The 15,669-nt window shown below is 39.4% G+C and overlaps 3 protein-coding genes across 3 annotated transcripts; 1 reads left to right on the top strand and 2 right to left on the bottom strand.

Annotated features, from left to right (window-relative positions):
* Nucleotides 1–1,620: 1,620 nt before the first annotated feature.
* Nucleotides 1,621–4,198, bottom strand: fndc10 (fibronectin type III domain containing 10). Its single transcript, XM_008409776.3, has 2 exons — nucleotides 4,080–4,198; nucleotides 1,621–3,980 (listed from the first exon to the last, which is right to left on the bottom strand). The coding sequence occupies exon 2, from the start codon at nucleotides 3,928–3,930 to the stop codon at nucleotides 3,004–3,006; it is 927 nt and encodes a 308-aa protein (XP_008407998.1). The 5' UTR covers nucleotides 3,931–3,980; nucleotides 4,080–4,198; the 3' UTR covers nucleotides 1,621–3,003.
* A 2,169-nt stretch (nucleotides 4,199–6,367) lies between these two features.
* Nucleotides 6,368–10,061, top strand: ora4 (olfactory receptor class A related 4). Its single transcript, XM_008409777.3, has 2 exons — nucleotides 6,368–6,810; nucleotides 7,673–10,061. Exons 1-2 carry the CDS (start codon nucleotides 6,724–6,726, stop codon nucleotides 8,669–8,671), a joined length of 1,086 nt encoding a protein of 361 aa, XP_008407999.1. The 5' UTR covers nucleotides 6,368–6,723; the 3' UTR covers nucleotides 8,672–10,061.
* Nucleotides 10,062–10,198: 137 nt separating this feature from the next.
* Nucleotides 10,199–13,978, bottom strand: LOC103465163 (olfactory receptor class A-like protein 4). The gene is made up of 4 exons (XM_081607160.1): nucleotides 13,647–13,978; nucleotides 12,045–12,308; nucleotides 10,592–10,837; nucleotides 10,199–10,484 (listed from the first exon to the last, which is right to left on the bottom strand). The coding sequence occupies exons 1-4, from the start codon at nucleotides 13,947–13,949 to the stop codon at nucleotides 10,272–10,274; spliced, it is 1,026 nt and encodes a 341-aa protein (XP_081463286.1). The 5' UTR covers nucleotides 13,950–13,978; the 3' UTR covers nucleotides 10,199–10,271.
* Between the last annotated feature and the right edge of the window lie 1,691 nt (nucleotides 13,979–15,669).

The raw sequence follows: 15,669 nt of genomic DNA on the forward strand, positions 1-15,669 counted from the left end.
AACTCCAAGAAATGTCTGGATCCTGACTGATGCTTAGAGATTCCAGCATTCAAGCATCAGAACTTCTTTGATCTACTGTGATGTACATAATATCATCTATGACCTCATCAGTGAGCTCAACCTTATCAGTTGAGCTCATCAGTTGAGCTCAACCTCATCAGTTGAGCTCAACCTTATCAGTTGAGCTCATCAGTTGAGCTCAACCTCATCAGTTGAGCTCAACCTTATCAGTTGAGCTCAACCTTATCAGTTGAGCTCAACCTTATCAGTTGAGCTCATCAGTTGAACTGAGCTCATCAGTTCAGAACTGAGCTCATCAGTTGAACTGAGCATTCAACTGATGCTCATCAGTTCAACTGATGACCATCAGTTGAACTGATGTTGAACTGATGAGAATGCAAGGCACCAGAATGCCTTGCACCAGAAGCAAGGCATTCTGGTGCAATGCCTTGCTTCTGATCATTGCTATGGAAATGATCAGCTCAGCTCTGCATGACTCAAGCTGACATAAATACTTAAATAAAACGTTATACTTTTTATTTATTTAACATGAAGAGATTAATAGATTTGTATGTGATTTAATTTTTGCTTTTGTGGTTTTCCATACCTGCTGTGGTATAAATGTTCTGAAGCCTTTTATCCACTATTATTTTTAATTACTATTAATTCATTAGGATTATTCAAGTATTAATCATTGCACAGTGCTAGGAACAGTCTAGTTTGATGTCTGTGACAGACAGGACAAACAACCATGCACACACACATTCACACCTAGGGACAATTTAGAGAGGTCAATTAACCTGACAGTCATGTTTTTGGACTGTGGGAGGAAACCGGAGTACCCGGAGAAAACCCATGCATGCACAGGGAGAACATGCAAACTCCATGCAGAAAGACCAGGGCCGGGAATCAAACCCAGAACCTTCTTGCTGCAAGGCAACAGCTCTACCAACTGCGCCACTGTGCAGCCCACCTTCTTTATTTGCTTCTATTAATTTGTTTCTATTAAGTATAATTATTGCTTAGGACTTTATTCCGTTTCTCAGATATTTAACTTACTTTAAAATTCAAATTAAAAGAGTAATGTATTTATCATATTGACATAAATAAATCTATGTATTTATCATATTGACATAATAAATCTGCATTCATGTGATTCTGGTGAGTTGTTATTGAAACCCTGGTTGTTTTAATAGCCTACGACACTTAGTTTAGTTTCTTTCATGTTCTGGTGGCAGTGTGATGCTTTTAATGTTCTGCTAGGAAACCTTGCTTCCTGTGTTCCATGGGAATAGTATTTTGAAACATGTTATCTACTTAAGCATCGCTGCAGATCATGCATACCATTTCATGGTACCATTTATTCACTGCTGACTTTGTCTTCTTTCAGATGGTCAATGCTCCTTGCCAGCTCAGACCTTTTTTTGGAAGTATTTTCCAGAACCTTAAGAGTAATTTTCAGGTCCAGGCCTCGAGCTGTTCTTTGTTGATGCTGGCTCATGTTCTGGTTCAGGTATTTTTAGCACTCAATAGAAGATATTTTTATTTAACCTGGATGGCACAAGACGTTGCCACATGCACGCACCCAGTTACACAAGGAGAACAATAAAGACAGCTGTGTGGTATTAAAAAGTACCCCATAGTTTTTTTATTTGCAGGCAGCGGGACAAAAAAGGGATTCTAGCTAAAAGACGTTTGGCACAGTATTCAGAGATTGCACGCTGTTTTCTATTGCCCTTCACAGATTTTACAAACATTGTATGCAAACCTACAAGCAAAAACCAGAGATGACTGAATAAATCAAACTTAGATAGGTTATATTTACTTCTTTCCCAACATAGACACACTCTCAGATGTACCCTATGTACCCTAAGCCATTTATTGAGGCTGTTTGTATTGCTGTAGAAACGCGGCCTGATGGCACACCAGAGGCAATATGGAGCAACAAAATGACGCAGTAAACTAGTGTACTAAACACAGTTTATCAGTAATTTTGGTTCAGTGCACCCTGGCAGAGGCTTAAAAAGCGTGTTATTTGCAGAGCCACAGCAAATTGTGCTTCAATTAGGTCATAAAATGATGAGGTGCATCTTAATATATTAGATTTTTGCTGATATTTAGATATTTTAGTAAATCAAAGTCATTTACAGATTTATTACTCATAGACTGTTGTATCATAAGTGGTTAGTTTTGTTTACTTTGACGATGTTGACTTACAGCAAACAAAAACTCAAATTTCAATGAGAAAACTTTGATTGTACATAAAGCCAAACTAAGGGGATTTTTAAATTATTGTCTCCCATTGTCCTATTGACATTACTCCATGCATAGATTCTCAGTCAGATGCTTTTGCTGACCAGTAAGACCATTATAATTCAACCAGTTTTTGGCAGAGTGGGGAGGTGAAAAGTCCTGAAAGTGAAATCAACATTAACATGAAACTTGTTAACATAAGGAAGCATAAAGTACTCTGACATTTCCTGGCATGGCTATGCTGTGGAAACTTCACACTGGATTCAAAACAGCTTTAATTTGGAGTTTCCCAGCTCTTCCTCCAGGTATTATTTTAAAAAGGAAGAAGGAAAACCTAAGAAACAGTCTAGTCTGATGTCTCTGTTTAAATGCTGGATTGGTCTGTGTGTGGTGGCTCTTATGAATCTGACCCAACTCTTAAACTGGTGAGCTTCACCATCTTTTCAAGGCTGAAGTTGTTGTTGTTGATTGTCTTCCCCCATGAAACTTTCCATTAATATTCTTGGATTGTATTCTGTGAACAGCATGCTTTTTTTAAGGAATTACTTTTTGAGGCTTATCCCTGTTTTCCAGGATATCTGAGTTTTCTTAGCTGTATGCCATTATCACCAACATTAGTTTAACTGTTTTCCAAATTAAATTGCCTTTCTAATTTATTAAGAAGCACCTCTGCTGTTCGCTGAACAATAACTACCTTGTAACGATGACTGTGGGACGTGTTTATGCAGATATTTAGCTTCTTTAGTCCCGTCAGTGGCGTGAGTGAGTGCGGTAGGAGTAGGTGTGCTGTGTAGTGGGGCTCATGATGTTTTCTGTAATGTAGGCCACCAGGAGACAGATGATCACCAGCATCACACAGATAGCGCCCCCTACCGCCGTCATGGCGATCACAATGTCCTGCATCCCTGACGGCGGTAGTGTGAACTCCACGCAGTCCCGCTGCTCCGCTCTTCGACGCGGGCCGGACCGGGCCGGGGCCCGCAGGCAGATTCGGTACGGGATGTTCTCATGCAGCTCGGACATCATGAAGTCCCTGCAGCCCGCCGCCAGCTGCACGCCGGCGCACTCGAACTGGGTGTAGCTGCCGTTCCACCAGCAGCTCAGCTCGAACCCGCCGCGCTGGTGGCGCCGCTCACCGAACACCGACCGCGGCGGAGAAGTTAAATGTGACCCAGAACCAGCGGGCTGCTCGGGAGGGGTCTGTCTGGTCTTATTGTCTCCATCGTGGCTCCACTGTAACAGCACGCTGCCATTGGTGAGCAGGTTCGCCACCAGGTTCCCCAAAGTCACCTGCGTCCTGCAGTCCTCCTTGTTGCATCTGTACCCGAACAACGTGCGTCGAAAACAAAGCTGCCCCCAGATGCCCCCCTCTATCACCCTGTAGGCACAGATCGGTGACGCCTCCTCGTCTGGTTTCGGTCTCAGCGCACCGACAGAGGAATTACTGCTGCTGTCTTTAATCAGAAATGACGGCCTGCTGTCATGACTCCGGTTGTTATTCCCGCCTCTCCCCTCGGATGCTGCTGCTGAGGATGAGGACGTTTGGTGTGTTAACGCGAAGAGCAGGAGCGCCGACAGGGCGAGCAGCGATGCTCGGCGGTGGCTCGTCATCTCTCGTCCTTTAGCTGAATTATTTTCGCTCACAGTGGACCGCCGGATGGGCGATGGCACAACCATCCGAGCCGAGGTCTGCCATAGAGATCAGCTCTTCTTCTTTTCCCTCTCATCTGAAACAGAAAACGCATTTGGTGCATTTAAAGCGATCCCGCATGAATAAGGCGATTAGAAATCGGATCAAAGTGACTCCTTGTGTGCAAACCACTTACGTGTTTCTGCAGGACAGAGGAGTCGCTCTCTCCTTCCTGTCTGGCTTGACGTAAATGGCTTTGATGCCTGTTTGAGAGGGTGCACGTGCAGGAGCGCTCGCCGCAGCGTGCTGGAGAGCGTGGGTGCGTGCGTGAAATATTTGGAGTCATCGTCAGCAGTTGGACGATGAGTCATCGTCCCACTCAGTGCTCCAGGTGTGGGTCAGATTCCTGGAAACGCAGCTGCTACTCTTCTGAACAAAAGTGACTTTTAAGAATGTTTTCTTTAATAACAAAGTACATTTATTTTTATTCTCTTACACATTTAATACATATCTATACATTTAGAAGTGGAGAGAGGTAAATTAAGTTGGGGCTGCAACTAACGATTATTTTAGCAATCGATTATTCTGACATTAATCAGCTGATAGGATAAAAATGGCCACGTTACACTGATTTTTTTATGTTACCACTTAAGCTTTTTTTTTAGTTCAGTAGTAGAAATAATTAAAAAGATACAAATGAACAAATAATCCAATAACTTTTTTATTTAATTAAAAATTTATTTAATTTTATAACAATAAAATAAACATTTAATTGCCATTTCTTTAATGAATTTGAACAAAGGAAGCTAAAACCTTTTCACTTAGAGTTTTTAGCTTGAGAGTTTGGAGCTAGAAACAGTGTTTTTTAAAATTATTTTAAATGTATATATATATATGTAAATATTTTCATACAGATACAAATATTTAGTACAGTTTTGGCATAATGTCTGCTGAATATACAGATTTTTCATCAAACTGCTTTTTCTCAGTCTGTACTCCAGTTAACTATTAGCTGACAATTTTTGTAATTCATATTTATTTGTTCATTTATTTAATTCTTGTGCTTCATGAGGCTTCATATAAAATTGTCTTTTTCTTATAACTGGCACATAATATAAATGTGTTTCTGCAGTAAAGTGTACATTGTGGGAACAATATTGGATTATTGTTGGATTATTTGTGTCACTAATGAAATAAATGAAAATGTTGTAAACATCTATTATGAAGTCTAGTCGCAGTTCTCTGTTGAATTCGGGTCTGGACTTTAACTGGACCTTTTCAATACTTCAATATATATCAATATAAACTGCTACATTAGCTCTGGGGCTCTGCATTTAGCTCCATCCATCATAATGCTGCCACCACCATGTTTTAGGGATGTTGTGTTCAGGATGATGTGCAGCGTTAGTTGTGCAAATACATCCATCCATCCATCCATCCATTTTCTTAACACCCTTGTCCCTCAGGGGTCGGGAGGGTTGCTGGTGCCTATCTCCAGCTATCGTTTCGGGCGAGAGGCGGGGTACACCCTGGACAGGTCGCCAGTCTGTTGCAGGGCAACACAGAGACACACAGGACACACAACCATGCACACACACACTCACACCTAGGGGCATTTTGGAGAGGCCAATTAACCTGACAGTCATGTTTTTGGACTGTGGGAGGAAACCGGAGTACCCGGAGAAAACCCACGCACGCACAGGGAGAACATGCAAACTCCATGCAGAAAGACCCCAGGCTGGGAATCAAACCCAGAACCTTCTTGCTGCAAGGCAACAGCTCTACCAACTGCGCCACTGTGCAGCCCGTGCAAATACATGTAAAAATATATATATATATATTCTTTAAAATGTTTGCTGTATCAGCTCCTTTCTAAGGAGGAAATCTTGGCTGCTCATTAATAATGACCTCTAATGGAAATATTTAAATTGTGGTGAAATGCTTCATTGCTCTTTACTTCAGTGCTTATTTAAGATTATTCCATGATATCATCACCGTGTCCCACTGGAAGCTCAGTGAATAATTAGTACCAAGGGAGAGAATGAAAGGCTGATTAACATGAAAAAATGCTGAATTTGTTTGTTCACTTCCTGGACCTGTGAGATGAAGGTTCATGGTGTGCATGGCTGAATTAACTTCTCTCTCTCTTTACTCTTAAACAGAATAAATAAAAACAAATAGAAAAACAAAGAGTCTGTATTAAAAGATAAAAAAAACAGTGTCTATCAATGTGTGGAGTGGAACATATTAAATGTTGAGCTGAAGCAATGTAAAGACATAAGTCAGTTTAAAATAAGATAAAATCTATCTATCTATCTATCTATCTATCTATCTATCTATCTATCTATCTATCTATCTATCTATCTATCTATCTATCTATCTATCTATCTATCTATCTATCTATCTATCTATCTATCTATCTATCTATCTATCTATCTATCTATCTATCTATAGAAAAGTGGCAGGATTAAATAAATTACTTCTGTCTAAGATTATTATCAAACAAAAAGTAATCAAAATATATTATGGCATTTGAATTGTGAATACGTTAAAAATAGAGTAAACTAAACAGATAAGTACTGAACATAAACATTAGTTTTTACTTCATGTGTAAATAATGTGATTAAACTTGATGATGCAGCAGTTCTGTTGGTCTGTATCACATGGGACATGTTGATGTTTTGGATTAACTGGACCGTGAACATGGTCAGCAGAGATTTATCATGTGTGATGGATTTAATCATTTGTCTGTATGAACTCGTATAAAACAGTCCGGCAGTCGGGAGCAGCTCACTGTGCGTGACCCCTCTGACCCGAGTCTGAAAGGAAAGGATGACGCCATGTCAGAGATTCTCACTGTAGACGCTATTCTGTTTGGCCTCTTGGTTTTGTCTGGGATTTTGGGAAACATCTTGGTCATCCATGTGGTGAGAGAGCAAATATCTGTTTAGTGTATGAGTAGGAGGTTTTTTTTACACAAAATCTTACCAGGCATTTTTGTTTTAGTTTCTAGTGAAAATATCTTAGTACACTTTAAATAAGACAAAACAAGAAACCTTTGAGTAAGATATAGCAGCTTGTTTTAAGTAAATAATTTGTCAATATTGATGAAAAAGTGTTTTTTCAACTGGATTTAAAAAAAAACTTAAATCAAGGTTATATAGGTCAAGTTGTTTTTAATTTTTATTTTTTTTTATTGTTTTCAATTGTTGATTTTATCTGTTTTTAGCTGCACCATGTAGCACTTTGAGATTTTTATTAATGAAAAGTGCATTATAAATTAAATTTATTATTATTATTATTATTATTATTATTATTATTATTATTATTATTATTATTATTATTATATACAGCTCTGGGGGAAAATAAGAGACCAGTTAAATGATCAGTTTTTCTGATTTTACTTTATATAGGTCTATGTTTGAGTAAAATGAACATTATTATTTTATTCTACGAACTAGTGACAACATGAAATTATAGTATTTATTTACAGAAAATGAAAAATGATTAAAATAACCAAAAAGATGCAGTGCTTTCAGACCTCAAATAATGCAAAGAAAACAAGATCATATTCATTTAGCCGGTTTATATGTTCGCATCCACCTGAATAATCTGTACTGAACAGATTATTCTTCAGCAAGATATGTGGATGTATCTTGCTGAAGAATTACTTGTAAGTTAGTTTTGTTTTATTTCAGGTGAACTAAGATATTTCCATTAGAAACCAGACAAAAATAATGTTGTGTTATTGCAGTGATTGACTCCAGGCTGTTGTCTTTCTCCTCTCAGGTGTTTCAATCTGCTTTGGAAAGTCCGTCTCGGAGACTCCCTCCCTCCGACACCATCCTGGTTCACCTGTCTCTGGCCAACCTGCTCATCTCTCTTTTCCGCACCGTGCCCATATTCGTGTCCGACCTGGGCCTGGACGTGTCCCTGTCTCTGGGCTGGTGCAGGATCTTCATGCTCCTGTGGGTGTGGTGGCGAGCCGTGGGCTGCTGGGTGACGCTGACGCTCAGCATTTTCCACTGCACCACCCTCAGGCGACAACACGTGAGCTTTGGACCTCTAACGCTGCAGAGGGAGCGGCGGCGGGTGTGGGTGGTGCTGGGACTGGTGTGGGGCGCAAACCTGGCCTTCTCAATCCCGGCACTGCTGTTCACCTCTCACGTTGAAAGCAACGCCACTGTGGAGCTGATGGTGATCAGCAGCACCACTCGGCCTCTGCTGGGCTGCGTCTGGAATTTCCCCAGCGACCGACAAGGCTTGGCCTTTGCATCCACTTCTCTTGCGCTCAACGAGATTCTGCCGCTGGTGGTGATGGTTTTCACCAACTTGGCGACGCTTCACTCCCTGGCCAAGCACATCCGAGCCGTTACCTCGGAGTCAGGAAGCCACGGGGAGCTGGACAAACACGTGTCCACTGAGCGTAAGGCCGCTCATGTAATCATGTGTCTGGTGTCTCTCTTTGTGGTCTGCTGGGTCCTGCAGGTTGCCGCGGTGACCTACTACAACCACAACGGTGGGTATCACGCCGAGGGGCTGCTAACCGTGGCCCACTTCTCTGCTTCGCTGTTTGTGGGATTCAGTCCGCTTGTGGTGGCCCTGGGACACGGGAAGCTGAGGAGGAAAATCAGGAGCATGATTCTGTTGTGGACCAACGTCCCTCACAGCCAGGAGGCTGAAAGCGGGAGAAAATTCCCCCAAATGAGCAGAAAACAAACCAGTTTTGTTGCTCAGAAAGAAGTTAAGGTTAAAAAGGTCAAAGACAAAGTTTTACCACACAGATAGTGAAGGTAAAATATTTCTTCCTTCACTGGGTAAATCAAGAATCACATGTCATTTTTAATGACTTTGTTATTCTTTAACTTATTCATTGGAACTAATTTATTTGAATCCAAACAAACAAAAACAAATACATTTCTCATATCATCTGTACAAATTGTTTGCACATATTGTTGCTTAGTAGTGGATTTCATTTGGGTGATACGGCTCTCCACCCAGGGCGGCACAAAATGTGAGGGATTACAAACTGTCCCAAAAATAAAAGGTTCTGCCAAAAATAAGTTTTCTGTTGCTTTTTATTTTGGACATTTTATGAGTGTGGAGTGGATTTATCTCAGTTAAAAAAAAAGAACTGAACAAAACTTTCCCAGTTTAATGGGAGAGTTTAGTGTGTTAAGAATTTTTTTTGTTTTGTTTTTAAGGGTTCAGAAAAGTTACAAATATGCAAATTTACAATTTTTCTTGCATCGTGAACACTGCTGGGTGTGTTTGTTTTTTGGTTGTGTGGGGTGGGAAACAAAATGAGAGGTTCATCCTGTGTGATTGATTCAAAAACCATCATGTTGATTCGCTCAAATTTTCCAGTAGCTAAATTACACATGAAAATCATAAAATATAAAGAAAAATAATCAGACACATCAGAAACTGTCCTACAAGACGTTACTTTTATCTTTGGTTTATTCACTTTGTTGAATGAGATCATCATTTATAACTTTTGTTTAAATATTAAGGTTAGTTAAATTGAGCTGTTTACTGATTTTGAAAGACCTTTGTAATCAACCAAGCCACATAATAAATTAAAAAGAAATCACCACGCAGCAAATACACACTCATTTCCATGAGTCAAAAAGATGAGTGTTTCGCAAGAGTATTTTCACTCTTTCAATGTTTTTACACACAGAGTCAGTATCTTGCAGAACCATCTTTGCTGCAAGTCTTAGGGCTGATCTCTCTACTGTCTACATGAAGACTGAAATTTTTATCCGGTTTCCTTTGCAGAATAGCTCAAGTGTTGTCATCTCAACTGGATTTACGATGGATTTTGATTGGACAATTTCTACCTAATGAACATGCTTAATAAATGCCATGTAGTTTTAAGGAGTCCTGCTTGAAAAAGAACATCAGAAAAATGCTGCAAGCAAAAAAGAACTTCCATTTTATATAGCAAGTTTACAGCATTTTTCATACTATTCATTTTTGCTATTTTCTGCATTTTCCCTTTTGCTTCTATTTCTTGTGATTGCTGTAGTTTCCCTTTGGATTTGTGTTATTCATTGTAGTTTTTTCTACAAAAATTGCAGCATTTTTCTAGTGCATTTGTGGGTTTTTTGTGTTTGTGTGTTTTTGAGTTTGCATCATTCCGGTGCTTGCTGCTCATTTGTACCTGTCGGCCAATGCAGCAAAGAAGGGGCAAAACACATTTGCCCCATATATCAGATCTTCATCTTTAAGCATGAAGACATGTGAGAAAATTCAAGAAGCTTGGATAATTTTGCGAGGCATTGCATCCACTCTAACAAACACTTTGAACAGCAGGTGGATGGAGTATTTACTGGGAGTGTTTTGTGGCCTAAAGGACCACATGTTGCTCTTCACCCAGAAAATGTCAGTCAGAGACAGAAGACTTCATGCACGAACGAAGCCGGCGGTGGCCGATTGCCAGAACAACCGGCGACATGGCGATGAAGATTATGTTTGCGAAGCGAGCGATGACCAGCAGAAACTCAGCTGAGGAGCCTCGGTTGTAGTTGAAATAGTTGAGAGAGATGATGCTGGTTCCCCAACATACGATGAAAAGCAAGACAAGAGCAAGAATCACCTAGGAAAGAAAATAAATTCATCCATAGAAGATGGAAAATAAACCTTTGGAACAAATACTGTTCCAGTACTCTTGGAACAGTATTTGGACTCTAGGATCTGTCTCACCTTGGCGGCTCGCCTCTCTGCTGGCACTCGTTTTAAAACAGGTGCGTCCTGAACAGAGCTCCTTGACCGGCTGTGGGTGTAGAGAGTGTAGAGAGACGTCATGTTGGTGACCGCCATCAAGATGATTGGGAATATTTCATGGATCGCCATGGATGTGGTGGCGTAGGCCAGGCCGGAGTAGTTTGACGGAAAGTTCCACACACAGCCCAGCAGGGGGCGCGTTGTGCTGCTCACCAACATGAGAGTCTGAGATCAGATGAGGAAGAAGAAGAAATGCAAATTACAAACATGATCCGTCCATTGCTTATATCCAGGTAATCGTTCTGGGTTGTGGTCTCTTTTTGCAAACTCTTTCTTTCACCATGTCATTCATAAATTTCTAAATGTCAGCTAATTCACTAGCTAAATATTTAGTTTACAAATGAAATATTTAACTTTCAAATTAAATATTTAGTAAGGAAGCTAAATATTGAATTGGCAAACTAAATATTTAGTTCTCAAATAAACATCTAATGTTTAGTTTGGAACTAAATATTTAGCTAGCAAAATAGGTATTTAATTTGGAGCTAAATATGTAGTTTGAACACATATTTAGCTCAGACTTAAGAGTTAGGAACCAAAAATTTAATTCAAAGTTAAATATTTAGTTTGTAGACTAAATATTTAGCTTGTTAATTAAATATTTAGTTTGGAACTCTGACATTTATAAATGTAGAAATAAATTGTGAAAATATATCTTCATAAATGAACAAAAGTCATGTTTTTGGATTGTGATTTCTGGAGAAGCTGGAGAGAATAGCCCACATTTGTATAACAGGGTTTTAGTTTAATAGTATTATAGTTTGTCAAAGCTGGTTTATTTATTCTTCAAATTTATTTTGCGTAGTCAAAAAGTTATTTTCTCCTGACATTTTTATGTTGCTGTTGACGGTTGGTGGTTACCATAGCAACCGGTGACTGGCAGCTCCTCCCCCTTTCCTATTGCTATTTTTAACTGTCAGAATCAACTGTGTTTTTCTTTACAAGTATTTTAACACATACTTTAAACAAATTTAATTATGCAGATAACTTTTTGTGTAATTTTGCAATATTTTGTATATGTTTTTCGGTGTTATAATTAATGTGCATTTTAGAGATATTTAATTTTACAACTGTTAACTGCTGTTAACTGCTCATTGGGAGCCATTGCTCTGTAGTTTGTTTAAGGTTTTTTATTGTAGTTTATGTAATGTATAGGGGAAGAAGTTGGTGAACTGACGATAATCACCAACTTGATTTTCTCTCTTGTAAGGTATGTTTAATGTTTTAATTTTTGATACAAAATAATGTTTCAGTTACCAATTGTGTGATTGTCTTTCAATGTTGAGTATATGTGTGTCTGTTACTGTATCTGCTTCCTGAACAAAGATTACAAATGCCTGGGAAAAACATGCAAACTTTGTGTTTGTCTCACTTCTGTGGTGTTTTCATTGCCACTGGTGGAGAAAATGTGAGCAGGAATGGAGTAAAGAAGGTTTAAAATCCACATGATGGCCAGGCTCAGCAGCAGAGTCCTATAGGTGCTCCACGGCCTCTGGAGGTGACCAATAGTCGGAGCCACGCGCTTCAGAGTGTAGAGGTGGAACGCGCTGAGGAAGAACGTTGACCACACGTTGACCGACCGCAACCAGACCCAGACTCCCATCAGGAACTGACACCAGCCTTTGGAGGAGTACAGCTGGAAAAGAGATATTTTGATTGGGTGAGTTTTGTGTGTTTTCATGTCTTGGAGCGCACTCTGCATTGAGATCAGAGGGCCGATGGACAATAAATCAATAACAATATAAATTGTGATCAATATCAGTAAATAGAATGTCTGATGGAAAATTAGAATATTAACTGAACTCTGATCCAGAACCACACAGCATTCTGGGGGACTTAGGCAGAGGAAATAGTATAGCCAGCTAAGCAAAGCTGGTGGAATCAACTAATTCACTCACTCTTTGGTTACCTAGCAACTAACTCCCTCTTTGGTTACTTAGCAACAACCTGTTGAGTAACTTGCGCAGCAGTCGTCTAGTGTTTTGCTACTGTGCCTCATAACTGCTTAAAAATAAAAAAACAACGTTGTCGACTGAAGGGCAGTGGATGAAACAGGAAAGGTCACGCCACCAAATCTGTCTCCCAATCTGTGTTTATTTGGTATCAGCTGTTCTGAATTTGTGCAATCAACTACCTGCTTTGGTTTCCAGTTATTGTCAGATGGTTGTGTTTTCTAACCTTATGCTTGGTACCTTTTGGTCTTTTTACCCTATATTGCCTTTAGTTTGGTTTGGTTTTAAAGTTTGTCTACCTCCTGCCACGTCAACAATTAATGACACTTTTTCAGTCCACAGCAGTGTAGTACTGTCTTTAATTTGGACAAGTGACACTGTTGTCCCAGTTGCTTTCTGATGGACTGATGGACCCTGGGTTGTTTTTGAACATCCCAACAGATTTAGTTTAATCTAAAGGTTGGCAGTTTGGGTCAAACGGTTGAAATAATTCAGCATTTACACAGAACCATTTGAACATAAAAGTTACATTAAGCCAGGAGTATAGCTCCTAACCTCATCTGACTTGAAGAATCTGTGTAATAAAATGTGACGTCCTTGTCAGGAAACCAACAAAGACACATAAACCAGCTCTGGAAAGAGGAGATAACAAATATATGAACTCAGAACAGTGGCAGAAGCTTGTCGATGGCTACAAAAGAGTCGGTGTCTTGAGTAACTTTATAAAGGGTGCATTAATTCACGCTTGTATTTATAATTTTGAACTTACATGGAATAGTCAATTTCCAGTTAAATTAAACATTTGCATCCAGTTACTGTATTTAAAATTTGTTGACAGTTTTTGTTCTGAAATTAATCAACACTGAAAAAAGGGTGGTTAAAGAAGCTGTAGACCAGATATAATGACATGAAGTAAAAATGTGAGCTAGTTCAACAAGTAAAACACTTTTCAGTGGTTTGCTTCCCAAACTTACTTTAGTTTTTTGAGCAGCACATCAGATGCGTATTTGAAGAGTTCATACCTTGAAGCCCAGGTCTGAAATGACAATCAGCAAGTTCCTCACAATGGACATCATTAGATTGGACACTGCCAAATTGACGATAATGATGTCCGAGTTATGTCCCGGCCCACAATCCATCATCATGCTCTTTCCAATCACTCCTATCACAATAGAATTACCCACAATTCCCAGAGCCACCAAAATGATGTAAAAGGCGCTCTGTGCGGGAGAAACAGCGGTGCGAAGTCCCATCCCCACAAGCTTAGTGGTTGTCTCTTGCTCCATATCTTGAGTCGTTTCAAAATTTTGAATTTCTGAACCCATGTCAGCATTCCGGTCCAAATTAAGTTCCCTCTACATTGTGAATGTTTACTGAGAAAGTCCAAATCAAGTGAATTCCCAAGAATACCACAAATATATACAACCCGAAGAAGATCCTTCCTGTGACATCACAGCCGAAAATGGTGATGGTGAAACCTACTGATGAGCCAATCTCCAACATGGGCCAGAGAAAGCCACAAAGCATCACAATGTTTTCAACCTTAGGGAGATCAAGGTGTGTGTTAATGAAACACAAGAGATTAATCAATTTCCTTGAGCAAATTGTGCTTGAGTTGCAGCTTTCCATCTTTCACCATCAACCTGAAGGAAGTGCAACGTTTTTGTTAGCAGGTAACACTCGGAGAGATATTTACTCGCAGATTTTAACAGTGTTCAAGCTTGGTATGGGTAAAAAAATGGACCAATAACCTCACATTTATTTTTACAAAATAATAAGGATTAGTGTAGAAAGCTTAATATACTGGTTTGGAGAACCCCTCTTTTTTACAAGCTAAACTAGCTTCAAAACCAGGTTGAAACTGAAAACATTTTGGGGTTTTATATCAGAAATAAGTATTTTTTAGCAAATTAAGTACTGCTATTCCAATAAAATACATATAAATAAATAAATAATGTTTTTACTTTATCTTAAAATTGTTTGTATGTGTATGCACCATATTGCACATACTTGTATTCCCTGAGGTAATAAATATCATATACACTGTGTTTGTTTCTAAACCTTTGACTTTAACTGCATGTGCAAAATGAGATCTAGTTCAACAAATACAACATTTTTCCATGAATTGCTTCCAATGCATATTTTTTACTTTTTTATCAATATATCAGATGTTTATGTAAGCAGTTCATACCTTGAAGCCCAGGTCTGAAATGATAAGCAGTGTGTTCCTGACAAAAGACACCAGGAGGTTGGACACGGCCAAATTAACAATAATAATGTCCGAGTGATGTCTCGTGCTGCGCTCCACCATCACACTCTTTCCAATGACTCCAAATACAATGATATTACCCACAACTGCTAGAGCCACCATAATGATGTGGAAGGCGGTCAGTGCAGGAGACAAAGGTGTACGAAGTCCCATTCCCACAAGTTTTTTGGTCGTCTCTTGCTCCATAATTTCAGTCCTTGTGGTAAAATGTTGAATTTCTGAACTCATGTCAGCATCTCGCCCCAAATCAAGCTCCACCTTTGTTGTGAATGTTTACTGAGAAAGTCCAAATCAGCCTTCCAAGAACACTGAGACTCAGTTAAGCATCAGGGAATCAACCAGATTTGGGGTTTTGTTTTTCCTGAAACTGAAGAACCTCCTTCTAGTGACGTCACAGCTAAAAATGTATTTCTTGGTTCCACCTACCGACGGCTTGACTTCCTTATTAACCACAGAAAGATATAAAGCAACACATTTTTTTCAACCTCTGGGAAATTAAGGTGTGTGTTAATGAACCACGAGAGATTAATCAACTCCCCTGAGGAAAAGGTGCTTGCTTTGCATCTTTACTCCTTGCACCATTAGCCTGAAGGAAGTGCGGACCTTTAATTACTTGTAGCAGATTTTCTGCTGGTCAGCAAATATCTTTATTTAATCACAAGTTTATATCCTTATGTTCAGATTTTTGGGAGGCTTGGTTCTTTTACCCACTCTTTAAAATAGGAACTACAATGTGGAGCAGCAATAGGTTTTGTTTGGCTATGGATTGCTAATAC

Source organism: Poecilia reticulata, chromosome 5 (assembly GCF_904066995.2).
Source record: "Poecilia reticulata chromosome 5, P_reticulata-male-v2, whole genome shotgun sequence".
Lineage (NCBI taxonomy): Eukaryota > Metazoa > Chordata > Actinopteri > Cyprinodontiformes > Poeciliidae > Poecilia > Poecilia reticulata.